The 26,156-nt window shown below is 38.7% G+C and overlaps 2 protein-coding genes across 2 annotated transcripts; both read right to left on the bottom strand.

The window, feature by feature from the left end:
- Positions 1–2,113: 2,113 nt before the first annotated feature.
- LOC139288789 (deoxynucleoside triphosphate triphosphohydrolase SAMHD1-like) lies at positions 2,114–11,985 on the bottom strand. The gene is made up of 17 exons (XM_070910197.1): positions 11,805–11,985; positions 11,570–11,636; positions 11,293–11,365; positions 10,480–10,640; positions 9,830–9,945; positions 9,583–9,653; positions 8,231–8,389; positions 7,289–7,389; positions 7,060–7,168; positions 6,881–6,972; positions 6,647–6,762; positions 5,443–5,582; positions 4,633–4,728; positions 4,440–4,544; positions 4,109–4,246; positions 3,952–3,953; positions 2,114–3,216 (listed from the first exon to the last, which is right to left on the bottom strand). The coding sequence occupies exons 1-17, from the start codon at positions 11,983–11,985 to the stop codon at positions 3,039–3,041; spliced, it is 1,905 nt and encodes a 634-aa protein (XP_070766298.1). The 3' UTR covers positions 2,114–3,038.
- Positions 11,986–16,526: 4,541 nt separating this feature from the next.
- Positions 16,527–25,741, bottom strand: LOC139288531 (deoxynucleoside triphosphate triphosphohydrolase SAMHD1-like). Its single transcript, XM_070909841.1, has 16 exons — positions 25,693–25,741; positions 24,119–24,185; positions 23,827–23,890; positions 23,225–23,385; positions 22,919–23,034; positions 21,273–21,343; positions 19,860–20,015; positions 19,662–19,762; positions 19,358–19,466; positions 19,159–19,250; positions 18,891–19,006; positions 17,905–18,050; positions 17,636–17,719; positions 17,409–17,504; positions 17,130–17,268; positions 16,527–16,555 (listed from the first exon to the last, which is right to left on the bottom strand). Exons 1-16 carry the CDS (start codon positions 25,739–25,741, stop codon positions 16,527–16,529), a joined length of 1,596 nt encoding a protein of 531 aa, XP_070765942.1.
- Between the last annotated feature and the right edge of the window lie 415 nt (positions 25,742–26,156).

The following is a 26,156-nucleotide window of genomic DNA, read 5'->3' as shown; positions in this document are numbered from 1 at the left end:
ATACTAGCAGGCAGTCGGCCTTGGTCCTGCCGGCGCACAGCGTGAGTGTGTGTGGTGGATATTCCTTGCCTGCCACAGTGCCACAGGATGTATAAGAGTGTGAGAGAGAGAGTGTGTGTGTGTGTGTGTGTGTGTGTGCGTGCGTGTGCCCACAGTGCATCAGGGCGGTATGTTTCTGCATACATCCTGTGAGATAACCTTCCTGGTTGAATAACAAGGGCTCATCCCAATGTCTCAGCAGTTCAGATATTATTTTAAGAATATCTAAATTAAATATGTAATGTCCAACTTAAAGCACAGTTAGATCACAATTTTTTAAATAATGATATTTAGTCATTTATTTAAGTTTCTGATGATAAAATAATGAAACAAATGAAGAAGAGTAGTAGTAGAACACATTCTGCCAGTGTTTGCTTTATTCTCATGTAAAATACTGTATGTTATGACAAATACATGTCCTACATTTTTATAAGATTTGAAGCAGCAAATGTGCAGTTCTGGTCAGAGATATTATCATAAAATTATCAATTTTCTTGAAAAGAGTTGAGTGGCATCCCAGTTCCTGGGCCTCAGCAGCAGGACAGACAGTAGCTGGGGACACATGAGTGTATGACTCCCTCTGGTGTTAAACAAGTGTTATTACACACAACTGAGAAATACATATATATTTTCAAATGGAACCAGCCCAAGCTGTTTTCAACCCCTCTCATTCAATTTACATTATTAAATGTCCTGAAATTACAATATAATTTGCAGTGTTGAAAGTACATTTACTCAAGTACATAAGACTTCTGAAATTGCTTGTGCCAACATTTGACCAGGCGAATAGAAAGCTGTGCCATACCCTGAGAGTAGTCATCAGTGATTCTATTTTTAAGTGCACTAAAACATATTATGCTCAACACTGACTATGTCCCTTTATGGCATATTAAACCCTTAACCATCCTACTCTGACAAACAGCTGAGTAGAACAATCTGATACTCAATCACCACTCTCATGTGAGTACTGCAATTCTTTATACACTTACCTTAGCTACTGTAAGCTGCCAGTGGTGTTTAGAATTAAATGTAACTTAAAGATACTATCAGGCATTGCATGTCGAAGCCCTTTATGAATTGTGTCATATAATATTTAACAGTCCCTTAGGTTTGATAACAAATGTGTACTAAATGAAGGGGGACTACAGTTGCTGCCTTTCCTTTAAAAGGTAAGTTCACAATTTTTCAAGTCTGTCTTAAAACAAGTCATGTGCTCATATGAACATAGAAACATGGTTCTGCTTGCTGTAATAATTCCTCTTGTTCATACTGCTCGTGTGCTTTCACTGTGATGAATCCACCGTCTTCCTTTTGTGAAAAAAATATATTACGGAGTTAAAAGACTGGAAGAGGCTACTTAAGTCTTATATAAACTTCAGATAAACTTTGGAATATATTTTTCTGCATGGAGAGAGATGACTGTGGATTTAGTGCCCCAGTGAAAGCACATTAACAAGGGATCTTTTAATGATTACGGCAAGAAAAACCTGCTTCAATGTTCATATGGGCACCTGACTATTGTTTTAAGACTGAATTGAACATTTTTGAACCTATCCTTTAACATTTGAATAGTCTTTTACCATTACATAATCCAATTCAATTGAAAAAAACTAGAAAAAGATTCACATACATCCCCTTACTTAAGTACACTCTTGGATTAAAACAGTTTCATTGTATTCTAGTGTACCATATAGTGTTAATATCTTGCCTGTTCAATGTTTTGTGCCATCTGTTTTGATTGTGAAGCTATAGCTAGCTTTAAAAAGCTATAGGGAACCATTACATTGCATTACTATTGCCCGTTTCCTTATGATCCAACATGTATATACAGATTAGGGGAGTTGCTCTCTCCTGTTCATGTTTTTCATATTGCAATAACACAGACAAAAGGGTCCCTGTGTGACTAGTGGGGTTATTAATATTAACTGTGGGGAAAACAAAGCAACAACTGTAAATTTAAATGCCAGACCGCAAAAGTGCTATTAGGAGAAAAAACAACAACAAAACCTTTTCTCTAAACTGAGTGCATGATGCCCCCTGGTGTTCAACAACTTTAACTACAGGAGGACACAAGTGAGAGAAAGAGAGTTTAATTTTCAAACTGTTTTCAACACCTTTCCATAGAAACACCATTTACAGGATCTCCTCAAACCCCTTGGTAGGTTTCCCTTTACATTCTTTCAAACATATTATTCTTTTGTACACAATCAGCATAACAAAACAACCAGCTATGAGGCAAGTTTGATGACGCTGCATCCCATTTTTGGAAGAGGAAACGTTTTAAATGGTATCCAAAATAGCCTTTAAAATTTTGCACAGATCTATAAGGTGAAGAAAATATAACACAATGGTCAAACCGTGCTACTTACTGTCAGGACAATAAATAATAAAGCACTACATAACACACTCAACCAGAAAAATAAATACGTAAGACAATAAGATCAAATCGAATATCCAAGAATTCCACAAGTAAAAACAAAAACTCACTTTAAACGTCAGAATTGGTCTGTTTATGTACAGTAACTTTTGACGGCAGATTTGATATACTTTTTTAAAAAAGCAGAATAAAAGAATGACCTGAAACACATCAGCTGTAAAAACATGCACTGCCCTCAAATATATTATGTTACTATACTAATGTTCAGAGTTAAACCTTTGAACCGACCATGATTTATTGTTCATAATGAAAATACATGATGTGACAATTGCAGCTTCAAATAGAAAAAGGAGTCTAAAATAAAAACCTGATTAAAAAACTAAAACAGAAATATGAGTGAGTATAATATGGAAGAGGGGTCCACGTCTGTAAAAACCCTGAGAACAGGCCCTGAATATGCATTCATGAATCCTCTTTAGTGAAACATTTTTTGGTCTTTCAAACAGAATTAATGATTTTAATCTTTGCCGTGCTCACCAACAAACTGGCCTCGTAGAAAAATAGAATTTCCATTCAAAACTGTCTCGTCTACCAAATGTGTAACAGCTCTGCTCTCTTTCTCTCACTTAAAAAGCTTAGTTTTGGCTTTCTTTTGTCCATTTACGCTAGCATAGTTTACTTTTCTGAAGCTGCCACCTTCACCGCCCTCGCCTTCGTTGTTGTTGGACCAGCTGGCTTTCAGAGGAGTCAGCTCAGGCGCTATTATGTCTCCGTCCTGTGTGCGAATAAAAACAACAGACCTCAGTATTAATAAGAGCAGTGTAGAGTGCACACAGCAGGGCAGGGCACTACACTGCAGTAACTCCTAACTCAGCTAGCCATCCTGGAACTCTGTAACATAATTCTTCCTTTCCAGGACTGAGGGGGGAATCTAACCACTGAATGTTAAATTCATGTGGACACTGACTTACTGTCTCCAGCCACAAGAGGGTGGCAGCACCTCACTGCAGCCTTTTCACAAAATGTTTTATATGGAAAACTCAAAAGATTCAGCAATTATATTCTCTCTCTTAAAACAGCTTGTTGCCTTACATTTTGACCCCTTTACTTATTTCTCCACCACACACTGCCTCTTTTTATTTCAAAGTTTTCCTGAACAAATGTATTATTGTTTGTGTAGACTTGTGCTACTTGGGCAGCAGCTACAACAGCAAGCTCATCCCAGCAGCCGTTTGCAGAGGACTGATTCAGAGGTGGGAATGTAAATTTGAAGTATTTACATCTCAGCCTATCACTTCCTTCCTTTGATGCACACAGCATAATGAAGATATTTGCGGCTCTCCTTACAAATTGCAGCATTCTTCTTGGTGACAGATTTGTACCATTTTGTATATCTTTAAGGCCTGACAAAACATGCAGACTTTTATGCCACATTAAACATCGTTTTGTTTAAATCAACGTACTACCACCGACTGTTACTGCCCTCTACAGTCTGCAGAAATGTGTGTCATATCATCACTGTGGCCGACGTGCACATCTAACAGAACACAACACAGGGATCTGCTCATTACATTGCTCCACAGTGCTACTCGAGCTGTACATTTACTATTCTATTTGTCCAGTTTGGGCAAAGGAAACATCATCCCGGCATATGATTGTACAATTCTTCTCATTTTAGCAGATAAAGACTACCTGAGGTTTTGAGAAGTTCATGTCCATGCACCACTGGACAAAGTGCTTCTTGGCTGCCTCCAGAGTCCTGTCATCTGTCTTCTTGCAGTAGACCCTGATGAGCTGCTCAGCAAACTGCTCTGGAAGAAGTTTTGACACCTGACAAGAATGACAGCAGCACAGAGTTTATTTTGAGGCATACATTTGAGACAGAGAGGAAGTGACAAACAGCTTCTATGCATTAAGAAGGAAATGTACGCAAGGGAAGAAAAACAAACGGACAAACAGCGTGAGCAGCTCATGCAAAGAAAGATTAACATTTGAATTCTGTGGTCGTTTCTTGAGTTCTGACCTGGTTCTTGAGAATCTGGATGGCTGTGGTTAGGTCATCCTTGCAATAGAAATGTACATTGTTGATGGGGTTCTTTTCCTTCATGCCGTAGTCCATAACAATGACCTAAAAGAGAAGTTTGTCAATCATTAGTAAGCCACAAAGGGGAAGACATCAGCTTACAAAGAAGCTCAAAATGAAAAATAAAACTCACACTAACTATGAAGTCCTCTGGCTGCAGATTGACATCCTGGGCACCAGTCTGAGGGATGGATCGAGCCAAATCTCCTTCCCAGCGCTGAATCGTCTCCTTAAAGAGGAGAAAGGGCAAGAAGTGGAGGAGTCAACGGATGTTACTTGTTTCATCCAAGCAGGGACATTACATGAAATTTGACCCCTGAGTATCTAATCACAGTGGTGTCATAAATTCACATATACATATGCAAAAATGATTAATACATTCTGTGTTGTGTACTTGAAATCTGGACACAATGTTCAACAAGATGAGCAATTTATTAGCTCAAATCTAATTTGCAATCCATTTTCCTGAATGAAAGTCTCCAGTATTTTTGTAGAAACAAACAAGTTTCATTTCATTTGTCAGGAAGTTCATTAGCTTCATCAAAACAAACACTGAGTGTGAAAGTCGACATAACGGTCAACATAAAATGAATTGTTGACTGTTTTGATAAATCGATTCATGGTTAAAATAAATTATTTTTGATCGGACAAAGCAAGCAATTTGAACACATCTCAAGCTTTTGAAATTTGCTGAAATTGCATTTTAAAAAAATCATATTCTGACATTGTTTTAGACTTGACAATTAATTAATTAACAAAAATTAGATATCACAGATTTACAGATAATGGAAATTATTGTTAGCTGTGGCCCAACATGTTAGAATACATTACAAGACCAGCTAACAATCACGTGCCGAAAAAAAATAAATAGATAATGCAATATGGATGCTGTGACAAGCAGGTGTGTATTACAATAAAGCCATACAGAGACACAAACACACACCTGGGTTACAATCATGTGTTTGTCTGCCTGGGTTTGGCCCAGACACTTATAGAGGCGTCGACAGAGGATGTTGCGTAAAATCTTCCTCGCCTCTGCCAGCTCTGGGGAGGAGGAGTTGTGTATTTGTTCAAACACATGATCTAAAAAGGACAAACAGAAAATTAGTAGGGGACAGGTCAGGTAAAAAAAAAACAAAAAAACCCAAAAGACACTGAATCATTAATTTAACTTTAAGGTTCTGCATTACAAACTTGGTTTCCAGACAGAATTTACTGTGTAAATAATTAGCAGAGAGGCATAAAGACAGACATGATAAAGCACCTCAATATATTCAATACAGACAAATGTCACAAAAACAATGAGTGTAAAGGTGCTTAATATACAGTTGTCACATTTTAAGATGAATTACATTCTTTTTCAGTAACCCAACTGTTGCATTAAATTGCTATTATTTATTCAGGACAGATACAAAATAAGAATTGTGCATCATTAATTGAGGAATAAAACACAATATAATGTGATAACATATAATATACAAATGATATGTTAGTTTGTTCACAAACGTTAACTTGTCACGAAAAAGACATGGATGCTTTGATTGGAACTTGTGTGATTTGATAAAAGCAGGACACAAACAGCTCATCACACGTGTCAGAGCATTTAGTGTTTTTAAGAATGAACCGTTTGATAACCACACTTTGATCCATCATTGAGCTGTTTTTTGTGATAACAGCCATCTTGGCGCGGAGGAACCATCACGCCTGGGCACAAGTGACCACAGTTTCAAACCAGCACGTTGCTGCTTTTCGCTGTAATATTGTATGTTTTGTAATTAATATTTTCCTTGTAAATTTCTCTTTCAATGAGGGGTAAATATGGCATTTCATGAGGAGTATTTTAAAAAGAAGATGATAATGTTTTGTATACTTAGTATCTGTGGTAATCTGTAAGTCACAAAACCAATCAATGGACTGTACACTTCCTGATCACTTTATTAGGTACACCTATGCAGTGGTGGTGATGTACTGGACTGCATTATATTGAAATGTCGATCAATATAAATGTAGTATAATTACATGAATACCTCTCTGACAGTGTCAATCAAAACTGAACATTATTATCTGCGTAAATGGTAGGATTTGTGGCTGAGCTTTTGTATTGGTGTACCTTAAAACACGAACAGCCCACAGTGGTATCTACAGACCTGTCAGCTTGGTGTAGGCCTCCATGTCATCAATGGCTGTGGAGAGAGTGAACGTCTTCCCACCTGAGCCTTCGATCAGGATGTGCTTGTCTGCTTTTAAAAAGGCCTCTGTGATCCTGGATGATCATACCCATCATATTATCACATTTTGCTGCATATCATACATACCATACTATAGAGTGAATCACAAAGCAAATGAAATAAGTCACATCAGAGCGATTAGCTGCTACTCACATCGTCTCTATGATGTTGCTCACTTTGTGCTGGTAGGCTCTTCTGTGGAGGCAGTTCCTTGTGTGGAACATGTCATACAGATTGCCCACCTCCTGTTAAAAACAATTTCCTGTATTTTAGTCACAAATAATGCGATAAATGGAAAGCTGATCAAAACGCAGACGTAACAAAGTCAGCACCTTGTCTCTAGTGCAGATGTGCTTCTGCCTGTCCACCTCACACACCCTGGCGAACTTTAGGAAGCGGCGATAGTCAAAGTTGTTCTGGATTCCCAGGTGGTAGCAGTCCCTTAGACGAGGAAATATGTGGACAGATGGGTAATTAACTAACTAAACAGAAAAATTTGAATATTCAATATGCGATTTAGGAAATTATTATTAAATTAACTAACAGATCAATGACCCACACCTGGCAAAGTAGTCCCACTTGTCCACATCAATGCCATTTCTTTTGTTGGCCACGATTTCATAGAGGAAGGACTTGTCTTCTGGACGGCCTTCATATGGCCACTGCGGAGAGACGAAAGCACAACAACATCAGATTTCATCAGCTTTATTGGACAAGCATATTTAAACGTACAAGGAATTTGACTAACAGCTAAAACAAAGACAGCAAAGCTAAAAGATAAGCAGACATAAACGCGTAATTATTAAATATAAGCCAGTATGTGTGGAATTGCATACATACACACAACAACAAATGGACAACATACAGTAAACCCGCGAATCACACTGTGATGTATCAAAAGGATTTCTGTGAATCCTGTAGAACCTTTTATATGTTGAAAATATAGTAATCAAATGATTAAAATAAAGGTTTTAATCCAAAAAAAACTTTAAACACACTTTAGTCCAGTTTCAACAGATGGCTAATGTTAGACGTCTTTTCTGGGTTGTGGCTTTATCAGCTGCTTTGTGGCTGAAGAAACTGAGATTTTGGAAAACAAATGGGGGAGAAAAAAAAAGCCACCAGCCTCTGCTCCATGAAATCAATTTCACTTTTATAAATCTCCTTTTGATCCACATGCTTGGTACTCGCATGTTTCCTGGCCAACAATCCACTTTTACAGTATCGCGTGTTTCAGATTTTTACTAAATTATGCTTTTCTTCTCATTCCAATGCAAGAAATTCTGGAGTTTGATACATAATCATAAGGACAGAAGCTGTATGTATAAATTTTTACTGTAAACTGGATGTACAGGGTTATAATGGTGCCGAGAGTGTGTGAGAGTCCAAGGAAAGTTGGAATAAATATTTTATGGATAGTGTAATAAGTTACGTTATATACAAATCAGACACTGGCTGTTGTAGCAATGATGCTATTGACACACAGACAGAACTGGCAGGTACCTTCTGGCCTTGAGCTGCATTAGTGTCCAGTGGTCCAGCAATCTGTTCCTTAATAAAGTCCAGGTCCTCGGGCAGCACCAGGCCGTGCTCCTCCATCACCGGCTTCAGGCCATTGTTTTCCACCAGGTAGTCAAACATGGCTAGGGATGCAGTCTCATGCTGCAACAGAAACAGGCTCATTATGTTAATATGGGAATGTAGCAGGACACAAGCGTGAATACTCGTCTTATCTCTCATGTTTGCCATGCGGCAGGTCTGCGGTCATAGATTACATAACGGCCGTGTGTTTAGTAGCTCTTATCAGTTATACTTATCCTCCTGAACAGTGCCCTCCACTGTCATGCTTACAAATCACGGGATGTTAGATGCTGTTTATTGCTGTAACTTCATGCCATCTGGTAGAGCAGGAAAGAACCTTATGACTATGGGTCAATTAGCATATGAAAAAAGGAAAAAGGAAAGGAGGGCAAACTGTGTCAAGGAGGGAGTTTAGTTAGGTATTTTGAGGACGCTGATGAGAGGATTTGTGTGTAATAGGTAGATCTTTCCAGCATGCTAACGTTTTAAAATCTATCGGACTCCCAGAAGATTCTGATTTTGGTTTCATTGGACTACTTTATATAGCAGCTAAAAGCACCCAAGCTTTGACAATCTCCACAGTGGGTGACTAAGAGAGAGCTCAAGGCCTTTTCCAGTTCCTTTTCAAAAATAGCCACCACAAAAGACCGCCAACATTTTCCGGACAGTAGTTATTGTTATGGGTCAGTCTGACTTTTCTGGTTGTTCCCATTTTTCCCCCAAACACCAGAGAACACTGGAATGAGGGAGTCAGGCCAAATACTTAGCTTTGAGAGGTGTGGTCGAACAAACTGAACTGAGATGCCCTTTTAAACAACTATTCTCTGCTGTAATTCAGTTCAGCTGATGTGCACGTCTGGGCTAGTATGTTGGAACTGTGAATCAAAGGGTGTTTTTTTGCATTTCCTTGATTACCAAATAGTTCTTTGATTAATCATAGCAGCAGTTTGAAACCTCAGCACAACAGAATACGCTAACAACATGCGGATTTTGTTGAAATTTAGCAGCCAGAGGACAAGAGGAGACTGGATTTTCCCCACTGACAAAAAGTGCTTTTAGATAATCTGCTTTTGCAACTAATAACTCAACAAACCAATGCTAACAAGAACTAATCCATAAAAGCATCTTTATTTTTTATTTAAAAAGCAGGGTGACCTATGATATCACTAATAATACGCTACATGTGGCCTTGTGCGTCTCCTGAACTGCTGGTTTTGTTTGACACTTACGGGATATGGCAAAGGACAAGAGAAATATAAACCACAGTTTCGAACCTTCCAGCGAATTCCGGGACGTGCTTTGGGGATGAACTTTCCATCGAACATGTGGGAAAATGGCCCATGTCCTGGAAAGGGGGTGGGGGGGTTCATAAAAAAGTTATTGATTTTATTGAGTGAACTTTGCCTCTATTCCTATCTGGAAAATAGAAGATAACAAACACAATTTCACGTCCACTCGTGCCCACATCCAGTGACTAAGAGGTCAAAGCCTGACACATGTCAGGACCTGCGTACCACTCACCCAGGTCATGGCAGAGCCCAGCGATCTGCACACAAAGGATGTCTCTGCGAGAGATGAGGAGTTCTGGCTGCCTCTCATTCAGAGCTCGTACAAGCTGTCCTGCCAAGTAACCCACCCTGTAAGATACACAGTGGAATTTGCCACATAATTTTCTGACTCATCTTGTAGAAAACATTGCCACATTTTTCATCGACACATTGCCAGCAATCTTTTTCACGCCAACAACAACATAACAAGAAGAACATTTTTACCTAGGAGGACAGGGGACAAGGGGTGGGTGTTTATCCCCTGTGAAATGCACTTAGGACCGTTGCTCTTGTGTGGCCTGGCCCGCTGGATGTCTTACTAAAGTTGTGCAACTATAGCATTATAAAATACAGTGCAGGCAACTTCCAAATATAAGTTCAGATTAAAGGTTTACTGAGAGAAAACATTTTGTGTTAGTGAGCCACCTTTTATTATACGTCTGTTTTTCACTTTGGCAACTCAGTGTCTGGCCTCATTAATTCATGTTGGTCTATACGAGTTTCACTGTGCCCCCACTATGGTTTTCCTGCTTTATATATGTATTTCACAGCAAAGAAATGTTGGGTCACGATGGCCGACGATAAACCCTAATCAATAAACACTGTATCTAATTGAGGACATACCCAATGCTGTGTTCGAAGCGGTTGTGGGATGCTCCTGGGAAAACAAAGTAGGTCCCTCCAAGCTGCTTGAGGTTTCGTAGTCTCTGGAACTGAGGTGTGTCAATGATTCTGATGAGAAGAGGGTGCAGCTCCACATGCCCGTGGATGGGATCATTAAACACCTGGCAGAAGACAGGACAACAAACAGCTATGAAAACACAAAAGAGTGCCAATATACTCAGTCTCTGTGTTTATCTTTTGGTGGGAAACTTATGCACATATAAAAATTAACTTCCAAGCATAAAAACAAAATGCAGAATAAAAAAAGACGACGAGGATAATTAGATAAAAATACGAGGGAGATGAATTAACTAAAATAAGGGTAGGTTACATGATAAAATGATGATGAGCAGATCTCCTCATGCAGATCCCTCCTGAGCCTCTGGGCCCTGACAGGAAAGGCTCTGCCCCCCTCTGGCCTTTAGCAATGACTCTTGGACAGCTACGGGTCCACTGCTTGAGGATCTCAGGCTACGTGAAGGGCTAGTATGGACTTACAGTTCAGTAATGTAGCTAGCTGCCTGGCCATACAATGCTTTCAATGTGAAAAATCTATTTGAAACCAAACAGACAGAATAGGGAGGAGACAAATAAAACAGGAAACACTGAAGTAAAGCCTCCACCTTGCTACGGTGTCTCTGAAAGCCCCATAAAATTCACTTTCAGGGATCCAGGAACTGGTCTTTCTTCATTTCACACCACACAGTTTCATGCACTGACCCTGGTCCTTATCTCTATAGCCTTGAAAGTGCAGCATTGTGATACACTTGATACCTTATTTGGCTCCACTTCTATCTGCCACAGCTTGCTGATGCTGTGAAGGATCTGCAGCCGGTCACCAAGGTACCTGGACAGATTGGAAAAAATGAAGGATCAAAAGGAGTGAAAGAGCTGAAGAGACAGAAAAGTGAGGTGTGAAACATTAAAGTAACCCAGTTAAGAGGACCCAACGTGGTCTTGACCTTCTTTGACACTATTGTTGGTGGCTTTGCACACATTTCCTCTTACCCGCAGTCCCACAGTGCTCGGTTCAACACGAGGACATACTTACTGTATGCCAATCTTCTCCAGATCAGCATCCCTGAGATACCGCAGCCCGACACCTGAGATTTTTTGTGCTGGATAACAAAGAAAACATAAATGTTTAGATGTTGTCTTAGCTACATGTCACAACGCAGATATGGAGAGCAGGTTAGCGTCCAAACACTGACTTGATGAATTTGGACCAACACTGAGATAAAAAAAAACCCCCCTCTCTATTTAAACTAGCAAACCGAAAAACCAACCTCTAAATATATCTTCCCATTCTTCAAGACCTTCTCTTCGCAGGTAAAGACACGTTTCCTCCACTCCCCATCCCATGGAGTCCGAGTCCGGCTGCCGGGCCACTGACACTCTCTTCTCCGGCGTTTTGAAGCTGTCATTAGGGGTCAAAACTGCCTCAAACGGTCGTTTTCGGTTCTCCATGTTGATTTGACAAAGAGGCGGTAATTTGGGTTAGTTAGAAGCGTAGAGACCCGCAGAATTACAGCCGGTAATGTTTCCCACGTCGACTGCGACAGCTGACCGAGTAGCTCTGCACAGAAGACACCAGGGCAGTGAAAATACCCGGGTTTTGTTTCTCCACAGGGTGCGTGAAGTTAAATTGAAACATAAATAGCGTTTCCGGTCACTGCTTTCAAAATAAAGGTGTATTGAAACTGGGCGAAACTTCTTCACTTAGCTAGCTGAATAAAACCAGCGCTGAAGCATACAGCCCGTAGCAAGGAAACACTGAGGCCATCTCCAACGTTACATTATATCAAATTTTCAAAGCCACAGGAATAAAGTTTTGGTGGTGAAATAAACAATAATTTCACAATTAAAAAAAAAAGAAGTATTCATTTGTTAGTTGTCTTTTTTTTTTTTTTTTTAGAACAAGGCAAATATATAACGCAAAATATGAAATATTTATACAAACATTTTAATTTTCATGACCAAGAAATTACGAAGGACATGAGCTCAAAGGTGACCCTGAATACAACAAATGAAGTTTCCATTATGTCATTTTCACAACGTCCTCTAAAATTCTTGCCTTTGCAAGAATAAAACAAAAGTATGTATAGAGGCAATAGACAATAGACAATAGTTTTGGTTGGGATGCCTCTTTCTGCACTATGTTGCAATGGACAACAGTAACAAAATGTTCTTTTTTTATTAGTTTATATTTATCACAGTGTTTTACTTGCTTTACCACTGTAGAGAAAATTACAAACAAACAAACTGTCGTCAATTTCTTCTTCATTCCCCAGATGTAGGCGATGATTCGATGATGGAAGGAAACTCCGCTGATACTGACTTTTCACATAATATTCTTTATTTGCATCAAAGATCAGGATCAACAGGCATGCGCATCTTAGCCTGTACAGCACCCGTAGCCGAATCAGTACTGCTGCCTCGAACACTGTTCAAGCTCATCTTTTATACCTTTAAGCATACATGGGGTTCTACTACAACACATGAGTCTGTAAACTTCTGTTTCCTGTCGAGGGGTCAGGAAAAGAGACCTCTCAGAATGACCTTTCACATACCAAAAAAGACCACTAAACAACAATACATCCTATCTTTATGGGACCCCAACATCTGTTAGTTGTGTTCCTGGAACACATCTTATCTTTATGGGACCCCAACGTCTGCTAGTTGTTTACCTGGAACATTGCATACATGGCAACTTTGTACTGCATATCATTTTCTGAAAAGACTACTTTTATGATTAGTTTCAAATAATACACATCACAAACAAAAGCCATTTTGTGATAATCGCTCTTGACCAAAACTGTTGATTAGCATCAGTAAATGCTAACCTCAAATCTATTGCACATGGGAATATAATTTATTATTTTATTTCACAAGTAAAACACCCTGCTTCCGGTATACTACTTGCTGCAAATAGATACCTTGACGCAGATCGCTCCCCTTTGACTGGCACGCGGAGGGTGGAGCCAAATATAGCGGAGCGAATGAGGCCAGAGGGTTGACGCCAAAACCCCGGATTACGTTCAGCGAATACAATGTAGGGCATGTAATGCCGGCGTTTTTAAAACAGTTTATTACTATCCGCATGCTGCAATTCAAGTATGGTTGGATCATTTCAACGCAAGTGGTTAGGAGCACTTAAGGGGACACGAACTCTACTCTCCGGTAAGTGGGACGGTAAGTTATCCGCCACCCCGACCTGGAGCCTGCGCAGTCTTAACATATGACACTTCACATACTGTTGTTGTTCATTTCTTCTTCATTCCCCAGATGTAGGCGATGATTTGATGATGGAAGGAAACTCCGCTGATACTGACTTTTCACATAATATTCTTTATTTGCATCAAAGATCAGGATCAACAGGCATGCGCATCTTAGCCTGTACAGCACCCGTAGCCGAATCAGTACTGCTGCCTCGAAAACTGTTCAAACTCGTCTTTTATACATTTAGGCATACAGGGCTCCTACTATAACACATAAATCTATAAACTTATCTTTCCCTAGGGTCCCTCAGTACCCCAAAAACGATGATATACAAGTTATTTGGACAGCAGTCTAGGGGTCAGGAAAAGAGACCTCTATCGCATAACTCCCACATTCCAAGGGAGACATCCAAACAATAATGAATCTTATCAGTATGGGGCCCCAACATCTACTAGTTATTCACCTGGAACATTGCATACGTGGCAACTTTGTACTGCATATTATTTTATGAAAAGACTACTTTTATGATTAGTATCAAATAATACACATCACTGTACATCGTGAGCAAAAAGTGTTAGCGTTAACCTGGAACAGCGTCTTACTTGTCCATGTATCGGAGTGAAACTCATATATATAACCCGGTATAATCTACTGCTCAAACCCCAACATACATATGCTACTACACCCTCGATCCTTTACTCCAAACAAACAAACAAAGGATACAACAGAAACAAAAATGTCTTAAGTGGAAAAGGGAGAAGCATCAGGAGGAACAAGAGAAAGGCAGTGCAATAGTAGGTGTGGGCAATATGGATAAAATCATAATGGTATATATTTATTTATTTATTTAATATCAAGATATTGTGATATGATACATTTTTCTAGAAAACTCGATTGAGAAATTGTTCATAGATGAAATAACCAGATGGGAATGTGGTGAATTAAATACCTGACAAATGAAGGCAAAAATCCATAAAGCAGTGCAGGTCTAATAGCCTACTGCCAGTGATATTAAAGGGAACGCTCTCATGGTATAAACAGTAAGGCAGACAGATTTCTATCTTCTCATAGCACATATTGTCATATTGCCCAACCCTATGTAATAAGCAGAGGGGGCATTGCAATGTGGAGAAACAGAATGACATGAAATCAATGATGTACACATGTAATATTAAGTAATATAAAGTGTAATAAAAGGGTGTATTATTGATGATTAGATGTTTTATTATTTGAAGATGGACGTTGAAGTGTGTGCATGTGTGTGTCTGCATTGCACCAGGGCGATGTGACATCCTGTGACACGGATCATCTCATGATTTTGTCAGAGTTGTGCAATAAAGAGACTAAGAAATTAAGAATTAAATAAGCAACTATATACCTAATTGAGTTTTAACCACTACTGAATACTTGACTAAATGTTGACATTTAAATACCACTGAATTGATAGCTTTTAGAAATACGTCTGATTTCATGTGGTTTTCATGCTTAAAGTGTTAGTGTCTGAATTTAACCAAGCAACTTGGGTTTCTAACTTTTTTCAGATCCACTTGAATTTGAGCAACTTGAGCATAGTTTTTTTATATTGGACACTTTGGAATATTCTGATTGAAGTTGTGAATCCATGTTTTTGTAACCGCCTATTAGAAATGTTTCATGTTTCAAACCACAGCTGTTGTGTTATAGCTGAAAAACACAAGTGTATGATTTCCTCTGGTGTTTACGAGTTAAACCGCATGAGGACACACAACAAAGAGAAAAAGAGCTTTATTTCAAAAAGCAGAATCTGTTATCAAGTCGTCTCAGTAGGAATAAAGATGAAAGGTTCTAATAACCTTTGGTAGGTTTCCCTTTACAGCCCCATTACATATTAAGAATATAATTACATTTTCACACAATGAGCAAAACACAACAACACCCAGAATTTGTCTTAACCACATTCATACAGATGGTTTCATCGAGCAACAAGTTGCGCTACATAGTACGAGTGCAGTGAGAAATAGCGATATATAATCATATTATTAACTTCTTATTTCATATTGATAGATGCATTACAAAGTGCTTCCCAACAGCCAGTTTCAAAAATTAGAATAATTCAAAAACAACAACAAGATAAAATATAAGATGCCACCAATAAAACAGACATTTTAAACAGTGAAAAAGTAACAATGCTGTATGTTAGGAAAGATACAATAAAAGAACCACAACAACCACCAAAACAACTTCTAATCAAACAATCAAATCTAATCTAGTCAAAATAATATATATTAAAATCCCTAAACCATAAATTAAATGTTCACTTTAAATGACAGACTCCATTACACATGTCGGTAGTATAAATGTGACCGATGGGTGAATAAAATAATGCCCTGAAACATGTTGTGTACATATTCAGTTTCAGGCGATGGCACTTTAAGTAACCATGATTCTTTGTTTACAACAGAAGCACATAATGGTATGCTTTTGGTACCAACATGGTGTTAAACAGTGATTCGGTTAAAAATGTGACATAGACATCGGCAGATGGAGAAAGGAGTGTAAAAGAAAGCTGAAAATGATCAAACTAAAACAAAGACGTGTATAACAGGGTTCTTAAAAAACTGAGTACAGGGCCTGAATATGTAATAATGCATCCTCATTTATACCTTTTTATGTCATTTGTTTTTGGAGAAAATATTGTCAGGTACTTTAAAATCCTCATGATTTAAACTTTCTATGCTAATTAACTTACTCACCTTATAGAACAATATTTTTCAATCATAATGACCCAATGAGTATCAGGGGGTGTTTTTTCAGTTTTGATCTCCATCTTCCACCCTGCCTGTAAATAAAGACAGCACAGACAAGTGCATCAGTATTAACAAGAGCAGTGTACCTAGTGAGAGACTACACTGGAGCTGAAATGATTAGTCGATCGACAGAAAATTCATCGCTAGCTACTTTGAAAAACTGACTTGTGAGGATTTGCTGCTTTTCTTTGTCTTATGTGATAGTAAATAGATCATTTTGGGGGTTTTGGACTGTTGGTCGGAAAAAAAACAAGCAATTTGAAAACCCCACCTTTGGCTTTAGGACATTTTTACAGGCATTTTCCCCTGTTTTCTTACATCTATAGAGCAAACTATATTAGTCAATTAAGCAAATAATCTTTAGATTACTTGATTATGAAAATCATCATTAGCTGCAGCCCTAGACTGCACTAACTCCAGATCCAAGATCAGAGAACAATAGAACTGCAATCAGATCAAGATGTAACCTATATAATCGCTCCTTCCCTGCTTATGTTCCCATCCTAATGCTAAATACAGACTAGCACTGCCACCTAATAGAACCTCCAGCCTGAGGGTCCCACACAGTACCTATCCTTTATTTAACAGCCAAGATCTAAATATTACCTGATACTTTGGAAAACCTTTTTCCTGTACACCACTCGTCAAAACACCTCTGGTCAGCCACCAGAGTGCTGTCGTCAGTCTTCTTACAGTAAAACCTGATCGATTGCTCATAAAAGCGCATTGGACGAAACCTGGACACCTGACAAGATTGAAAGCAGCGTAAATTTGAGAATAATGACAACAGAGGCTGCCTTATGAAGAAATACACACAATGGACGAACAGTTCATGCAAAGAAAGACTAAGATTAGAATTTTGGTTGTCATTGCTTTAGTTCTGACCTTCATCTTGAACGCCTTGGTAGTGTCATACTTGCTGTAGAAATGTAGATCCTTGATTGGGTCCTTGTCTTTCTTCCCATAGTTCAAAGTAATGAACTAAAAGAGAAGGGGGAGAGAGAAGCCAGTTTTTATATTCACGAGTAAATCACGCCAAAACGGAGGTAGGCAACATCTTACCAATCAAACGATAATCAACAAAACTTAAAGTAATTAGACTAAAAACTCACCAGAACTTCAAAGTCTTCTGGTGTCAGCGCGCCATTCCTTTCAGGGAGGGCTTGAGCCAATTCCTTTTTCCAATTGTTTATCGTCTTAGGGAGGGAGGAGAAAGGCTGAGAAGAGGGACTACAGGCAATGTAGAATGATAGAGACAACAGAAATGAGCAATGTGCTAGTTTTTTTGTTTTATCAACCACAAAAGGAGCATAAGATCCAGCTTTGTTGAAACAGTGAAATAGATAATGTGTCAACAAAGTGTAATGCAATACAGGCACACAATGACATTTGTGGTGCACACCTCGGTGGGTTTCTCAATTTCGCCCAGGAACTTGTAGAAGTTTCGAGAGACAATCCTTTGTAGAATATCCCTCGCCTCAGCCAGAGTTTTGTCAGAAGAGTTGAGTATTTTCTCAAACACATGATCTACAGGACAACAGAGAAACAGAGTGGAAGATGAGGTGAATTAGGACAAACCAAAGACAAGGTCACAAAATCATTAATAGTTTTTCACAAATAAATAACTGACACCCTAAACTAAGAGGCAAAACTCACAAAGTAATGCAATATGAATATGTCATAAAAATACTTCTATTCCATTCGTTCTTAAATATGAAATGAAAAACTTTTTATGGTTACAAAATTCATTTTATTTAAACATGCCAGATAAAAGCTGCCTCAATCTGGCATGTAGATTTATCACCCATCACAACTTTGTAATTGACAGGATTGGGTATCATTTATCATTTAACGTGCGTCAAAAATGAGAGCCTGTGAAAACGATCTTTATTTTGTTCATGGGTCACAAATATGATTTATCCATGTGTTTGTGCTAGTTTATGAATAGTTGTTAGTTAGCTAGATAAGCTGTTATCGTTGTAACTTAACAGGTAAAGTGCACAAGTAAAGCTGGATCTATGGTTGAGGCAAGGGGTTAATGGGAGTCCTGCAGCAGATACCAATGGCGTAGGTTTTGATTTATAGTTCTTCAGCTCCTCACTGATGCATTTATATGCTAGCATGCCTGAGAATAGCATGCTGCTGCAGTGTGATGACTGTTAGTTTATAGGAGTAGTAGTTTATCCCCTTGTGTGCAGGTAGTAACTGAACAAACAAAGTATGATAATACTGACAGCTCACTGGCAGAACATGTTTGGACAATTCAACATGTTTTAAAAGTATGTAGTATTTGTTAAACATTGCATAGATGGTGCTTGGTGTATCCTGCCCACTCCTCCCTGTGTCTTAACAGTGGTATCTACAGACCTGTCAGCTTGGTGTAGGCCTCCATGTCATCAATGGCTGTGGAGAGAGTGAACATCTTCCCTCCTGAGCCTTCGATCAGGATGTGCTTGTCTGCTTTTAAAAAGGCCTCTGTGATCCTGGATGATCATACCCATCATATCACTTTAAAGAACATTTTGCTGCATACCATACAAGAGAGTGAATCATGAAGCAAATTAAATGAGCTACATCCGACAGCCGACCAAGCTAAATGTTTTAGAGTACCAATATGGGAAGAGTAGGTACTCACATAGTCTCTATGATCTTGTTCACTTTGTGCTGGTACGCTCTTCTGTGGAGACACATCCTGGTGTGGAACATTTCATACATATTGTCCTGCTCCTGTGGAGAGTATTGCCTATAGTTTAGTCACAACTACTCAGATAAATGGATTAAATAGATTGCTGTTTTAAAAGCTGATCAAAAAGCAGATGTAACAAAGTCAGCACCTTGTCTCTAGTGCAGATTTGCTTCAGCCCATCCACCTCACACACCCTGGCAAACTTTATGAAGCGGCCATGGTCAAAGTTGTTCTGCATGCCCAGGTGGTAGCAGTCCCTGAGAAGAGACAGAGCGAAGAAATATGTGAAGAAAATGGCCTTATTACTTATTATGTAATCAAAGCACCCTGCAGAATGCTGCATGTTGTTAAAATAATCAGGAGAATATCTAATTGTTATGGGGAGATAATACATAGTAGTTCATCATTCTACATCAAAAAGTGCTCTACAGTAGCTGTTCAACAAGCCCCACCTGGCAAAGTAGTCAAACTTGTCCACATCAATGCCATTTCTTTTGTTGGCCACGATGTCATAGAGGAAGGACTTGTCTTCTGGACGGCCTTCATATGGCCACTGTGGAGATGGTAGCACAATAGTGGCATTAGACATTGGCTGCTGTAGCAGTGATTATACTGACTGATCTTACACAATTCATATGAGCAGGACTGACCTGGCCTTCAGCTGTGTTAGGTTTCAGAGGTCCAGCAATCATCTCCTTGATGAAGATCAGGTCCTCGGGCAGCTTCAGGTCGTACTTCCTCATCACCGGCTCCAGCTTATTACGTTTCACCAGGTGGTCAAACATGTCACAAGAGGCCTCCTCATGCTGCAAGATACACAGACTCATTAATATATTAATACGAGAATTCAAAGTGAAAATACAATGACTCACTGCTCAAGAAGAAATAGCTCATCTTTACTAAAACATGACAGGATACACAGAATGTGAATTCATGTCTTATCTCTCACGTTTGCCATGTGACAGGTCTGTGGACATAACCTTGTGGTGTATTCGACCTGTTTCTCCCTGCTCCCCTAAACCAGATCTCTAACCTCTTCACCTCTCCCACTCTCCCCATACATTTAGAGTGAGCCACAGGATGTTGGTGTGTGTGAAAGAGGGAGACAACATCTGATACCACACACAAACCTCTGTTTTGGATGATCCCCTTTCCATTAAGGAGTTCGGCTTCAAAAGCATTCCTTGGTTCCAGGCCTCTGCCATAAAACCAACAACAGAGACTCCAAGAGTGTTTCCCTCCAAAATCTGAACAAACTCTGCCTAACGAATAGCACAATTTCATGTATTGCAATGTTTTGTGTTCATTTTACTGGTGTTAAAATGATATATCTGACATATATGACAACAGGAATAATTAGTGTCATGATAACTTCCATTTCCACATGTCATGTTTGATGACATTTAATAGCATAAATAATGATTAAAAATAATCAAGAATACTCTCAAATATATGTCTGGTACAACATACATGATATGTCCAAATTTGCGTTTAGGAACATCTGTTAATAGAGGTGTAATTTTAGGGTTTGTTCCAAGACTCCCCTGGTCACCTCCCCTTCAACGCAAAGGATGTCCAAACCCAAAGGACATCCTTTGCCCATGCTCTTGTGCTCTTCTTATGCTCCTTTATCATAACTAAGCTATCTGGCTGCTGGCTGTAGTTTCATATTTAACGAAGCAAATAAGCATATCTACTAGAGAAGTAGTTGGCACAATATCCTTTGAGAGAGTATACTGCATGGGTCTTAATACCAGAAATACCACAGTTGTGCTTAAAGGAATAGTTCGTAATCTCCTAAAAGACTTAGGTATGTGCTAGTGCATATCAAATATTAATCCATACAAGTATTTTTCCTTGTCAGTTGAGAAATTGGCTCACAAACAAGCAAGCCAGCACTACATTGGCTCTTTTTGCTGCCACCCTGATAACTAGACACTGACTTGTTAATTTTTTTTTGCTATTTAGTTCCCATTTGTGTCCAACTGATTTGCTACCTTAATGAAGTCCCTGGCTATGGTTGGTTATTATGTCCATATGTCACAGAAATAACTAATTCTTACCTCCCACTTCTTTTCTGGACGTGTTTTGGCAATGAAGATGTTATCAAACATATGGGAGAAGGGCCCATGTCCTAGATATGGATAAATAAATACAAGTTACCTAATGATGATTGTGTGTGAACTGTAAAGTGAGCCATTTGTGATTATATCTTATCAGGCCTGTTTTATAGAGTGGTGCAGGAATGAGTCCTAAAACTCTGAAATTAGTTTGCATTTTTACAATTCCGATTCCCTCATCCTGAAGTCAATGGGTTTTTGGTTAGATGCCTGATATAAGGTCTGTGGTTAACACAAGCTTAAGAGGTTTTCATGCTTTGTTCTTCGACATAAAATACATCAGTATATACCCTACTTGTGAATTCTGAAGGTTTTTACGTGTCTTAAAAAAGGCGGTTGCTAACAAGTGGCTAAATGAGACCACAGTGGTTGTTGCGGACATTAACGTCTTCATGCCGAACACGTAAAGTCATCTACTCACTAGTCCGCCTTTACAGCCTCGTTGTGTTTATCCTCTAGCTGTCTATCTATATTCTCTTAAAAATTAGGCTTAGTAGTGGTGACGTTTTTTTACTTCTGGCGATTCCATTTACGCTTCAAAAATCATAAAAGTGGTGTTCATTTGTGAAGTTTATCTTGCTGAACAAAACGTGTAAGTATCATCAACTTTTGTTTGCCACAGAGCTTATTTTCTTCGATAATCCAAAATCCGGCTTTTTGTCGAGGGAACCAGGGCGATGCTAACTTCCGGGTTTGCCTACAAACTATTTTTTGAGTCTACTTTTTTGTAGACACAAAAAGGCGTAATACTAGCCTGTTTCAAATAGTGTTGCAGGGATGACATCAGGGATGATGTATGTTATATTGATGTTGAATGTTAGGTTATAAACAAACTACCACGGTCGCATTACTTCAACATCACCACCACTAAGCTTAACTTTCAAGATAATATAGATAGATATAGATATATAGATAGATATAGAGTATAATCACGTGTAAAAAATAGAATATTAGATTATTTTTAGAGTGGAGAGACGCTTTTGAAACGCACTGCGGTGCGTTTGGTGAATCACAAGCATTAATCGAGAGTAACCGCGATCAACTCTGCCAGCTGTGTCGATCAAGATGTTACGACAGGCTAATTTTTTATAAAATTACTGTTTTGTAATCTGCCATTTGCGGTTAATATTGTTTGCTGTTAATGCAAATTCAACATTTCCTGCATGTTTATCTGTTGTTTTGATAAACTCAGGCTAAATGGGCTTCACTTTTATAAGGTACATTTTCCCAGCATTATTTTCATCAACGCCACAACATACTCACAGCTCCACTACAAATGCAGCTCAAATTTAAACTGAATTTCCAGAAAAATTTGACTCTACCACTTTTAGTAATGACTCAATCACTAAAAGTCAAATGTTTTAATAGTGGCAGTAGCTCAACACTGAAATGAGAATCGTAGTTTTATTAAGAAGAGAAATTGTTGTTGTTAATGCCTGCATCACCCCTGGCCATTATATCGACATCAGCTTTTGTTTGACAATTCGTGGGTAGTTTCACTTTCATCTTCTCATTGACTCTTAATCACACTCAGCAATTTCCATTTCAAACAAATTTCATGTAAAAGTGAAAAGGTGTGTGTCGCTCACCCAAGTCATGGCAAAGACCAGCAATCTGCACACAAAGGATGTCTCTGGCAGTGATGAGGAGTTCCGGCTGTCTTGTCCTCAGAGCCTCTGCAAGCTGTCCTGCCAAGTGCCCCACCCTTTACCACCACCACACACACACACACACACACACACACACACACACGTTTATTATACCTATATACTAAGGTATGCAATGTGTTTACTTTGGTTTTATTAGGTGCTTTGCTCCAAATTGGTCTTCACTTAATTTGGATTGTGATCACCTTGAGACACATAGCAGTGTCCATCTGAAAAATGTGGACATACCCAATTGAATGTTCAAAGCGGTTGTGGGATGCTCCAGGGTAAACATAGTAGGCCCCCCCAAGCTGCTTGAGGTATCGAAGTCTCTGAAACTGAGGTGTGTCAATGATTTTGACGAGAAGTGGATGTAACTCTATATGCCCGTGGATGGGATCATTAAACACCTGCAGAACACAAAGAAAAAAACCCCAGTCCAATTATTACACAGAAGAGAACCAGTAAAACCAGCTCCAAGGAGAATACATTGCATTAGGCCCAGTGAGCCCAAAGATGAAGCTAAAACTACAAAGGAATGGCTTAAAAACATGCCAATGGGATCATTGAGCACCTGGTAAATTGGACACATCTGGTCTATTTATGACCCAAAAGGGTACCAGTAAAAACCACTCCAGTTCTCCTGAGTAATCAGTCATTTCATTAGACTGACAATAGACACAACAATAGAGAGCGAACATGCACAATCTTGACTATGTGGTTGTGTAGGTTCATTCTGACCCCAACATGTTATACATCCCTTTGCTATTCATTCTACAAGCTCTTCATCTTTCCTCTGTTTAATCTCTCTTATCTCTCTAGCCCTGAAAATGTAGTGTGATGTACCTTACCTTGCCTTGTGTCTCCCAGAGCTTCCTGATACTGTCCAGGATTTTTAGTTGGTCATCAAGTTCTCTATAGGAAATGAAAAAAAAAAAGAAAATATACATGAGCTTAGCAGGGAATGAGTTAAAGAGAGAAAAGTGAGGTGTGAAACCCCAAACAAAACCAGTCAGGTGGTTGTTGTTGCACCAAATTAGTGCCACCACTTCAGAGGAATTTGCTTTCTACACAATTCCTTTTATCCCGGATTGCTATAATTTTTAGACATTGCCACCTGGTTTAACAAGGGAAGACACTCACCCTATGCCCATGCCAATCAGACGGTCACGCGTGAGATCTCGCAGCATGGCACCAGTGATGTTGTTTTCTGGGTAAAAGAGTAAACATTTAAAAGCAGTCCTGTAATACATGGTATTTATTATAACAAAGATGTTAGATGTATAGATTTTGATATTAGCTTCCATGCTTCACATCTCAAAATAATAGGAAAGTCCTGAGTTAATACAGCTCACAATTAGCTAATTTATTTAGGCCATTCATTAAATTAAAATTAAACATCAATTTAACCTAGCAAACCAAAAAACCAACCTCTAAATGTATCTGTCCATTTTTCAAGTTTTTCCTCTTTCAGGTACTGACACGTTTTCTCCACGTCCCAGTCAAGAAAGCAGGGCGGCAAATCAATTGAACTTGTCTTCATTTTAAAGCTGTCAGAGGCCATATCTGTGTCTAACCGACGTCTTCTATGTTGATCTGTTGGTGGTAGATATATCAGGATAGTTATAATGTTATATCAGGTTATTTATACAGCTGATCAGGGCAGACCTGCTCAAAAGACACAGAGGGTTTTGTAACAACAAAAAACTATAAAACTAAACTAAATAAATATTTGGTCAAACTTACATCATAATTCTTGTCACTCTTGCTGGATTGACCTGGGACCAGTTGCATAAAAATAGACCTACTCATAGACTTCAATATAACTTTAGTCAAAGTTAAATGTACCTGTTGCATTCAGCTTCCCTATGAGTGACTAACAGATGCAGATTTTTGACATAATATTTCAACAGTCAATTTAAGCATTTATCAACACTACACAGGAAAATTAATTGTCTGACAACAGAAGAAAAGGATGAAGAATATTAAACTAGACATCATGATTCCTGATTTATAATTAATAATCCAACAAAGGTAATTTCACTTGAAACACAATAACTATAAACCTAGGAATCGGGAAATATGATATGATGAATAATGATCTACTAAGATCACTATAAATGCATTTAAATCAAAGGAACTCACATTTCATTTACTCGAAGGCATACTTGAATGCAACATACTTCAACAACCCACCAGAGAAATCTTGTTTGTGTTGGGATTTGCTTTGTGAAGAAAGTTTTGGTCCACAACCACTTCTCAACTTGGTAAATGTAACACCAGTAGAAGCGCCGACACGAATACCAGTATCGAACAATCTTATATGTGTATGTATCAACAGCACGGGACAATACATGGGACAATCGCAATGCCACACATATGTGACAGGTCAGATGATACTCCAGATGTGTGCATAAGCAGTGGATAACACTGTAGATCAGAATATTACAATGACAACTGGGGACACGCAAGTTATTGCAAATAACAGTCTTAGGTATCATGTGGGACTTGGTATTGGGTTTCTGTATTCTAATTACTGGCAATGTGGTAATAACACCTATGAAATGTTACCAACTAAGTGGAATGGATGTTGTTACTTAAGCTTTAACTTACTTGTTAAAGTTGGAAGTGCATAATGTTCTAATGATGAGAGGCAAGAAGTCTTTATGAGTCGACAGAAACGTGACATGGCTCAGTTTCACACTATATAGTCATACCATTGGTGCATTTCTCTGGGTGAAAAATGGGGCATTGGAATTCTTCCATGGTATGGTGTGACTTTTCCTGCAGATCACATTGATAACATTACTTATACGATGTCAGCATTTGCGAATGAAACTATTAAAGGATTTGAGTTTTTGTCAGCTAATGATAAATCACATAGACTTACACTGCTTAAACATGAGATGGCATTAGATTTTCTCATGGTAAGAACTGGGGGAATGTATTTAACAGGAGAGGCATGTGTAATTTTGATTCCTGACAATACAGATAATATCACCAATGTTATAGATGCCTTACAGCAAATCAGGAATGCATATGGACCATCTAAATCTGCAGGTTATACTTTTAATATGTGGTTAAATGACAAACTGGGTCCATGGGTGCAATGTTAGTGCACCTTTTGATTCCAGGTTTGTTTGTTTTGGGTATATGTCTTTGTTTCCTCACTTGCCTTTTG

Source organism: Enoplosus armatus, chromosome 8 (assembly GCF_043641665.1).
Source record: "Enoplosus armatus isolate fEnoArm2 chromosome 8, fEnoArm2.hap1, whole genome shotgun sequence".
NCBI classification, from domain to species: domain Eukaryota; kingdom Metazoa; phylum Chordata; class Actinopteri; order Centrarchiformes; family Enoplosidae; genus Enoplosus; species Enoplosus armatus.
The sequence above is the reverse complement of the archived record's forward strand: the minus strand, read 5'-3'. Positions and strand labels throughout refer to the sequence as shown.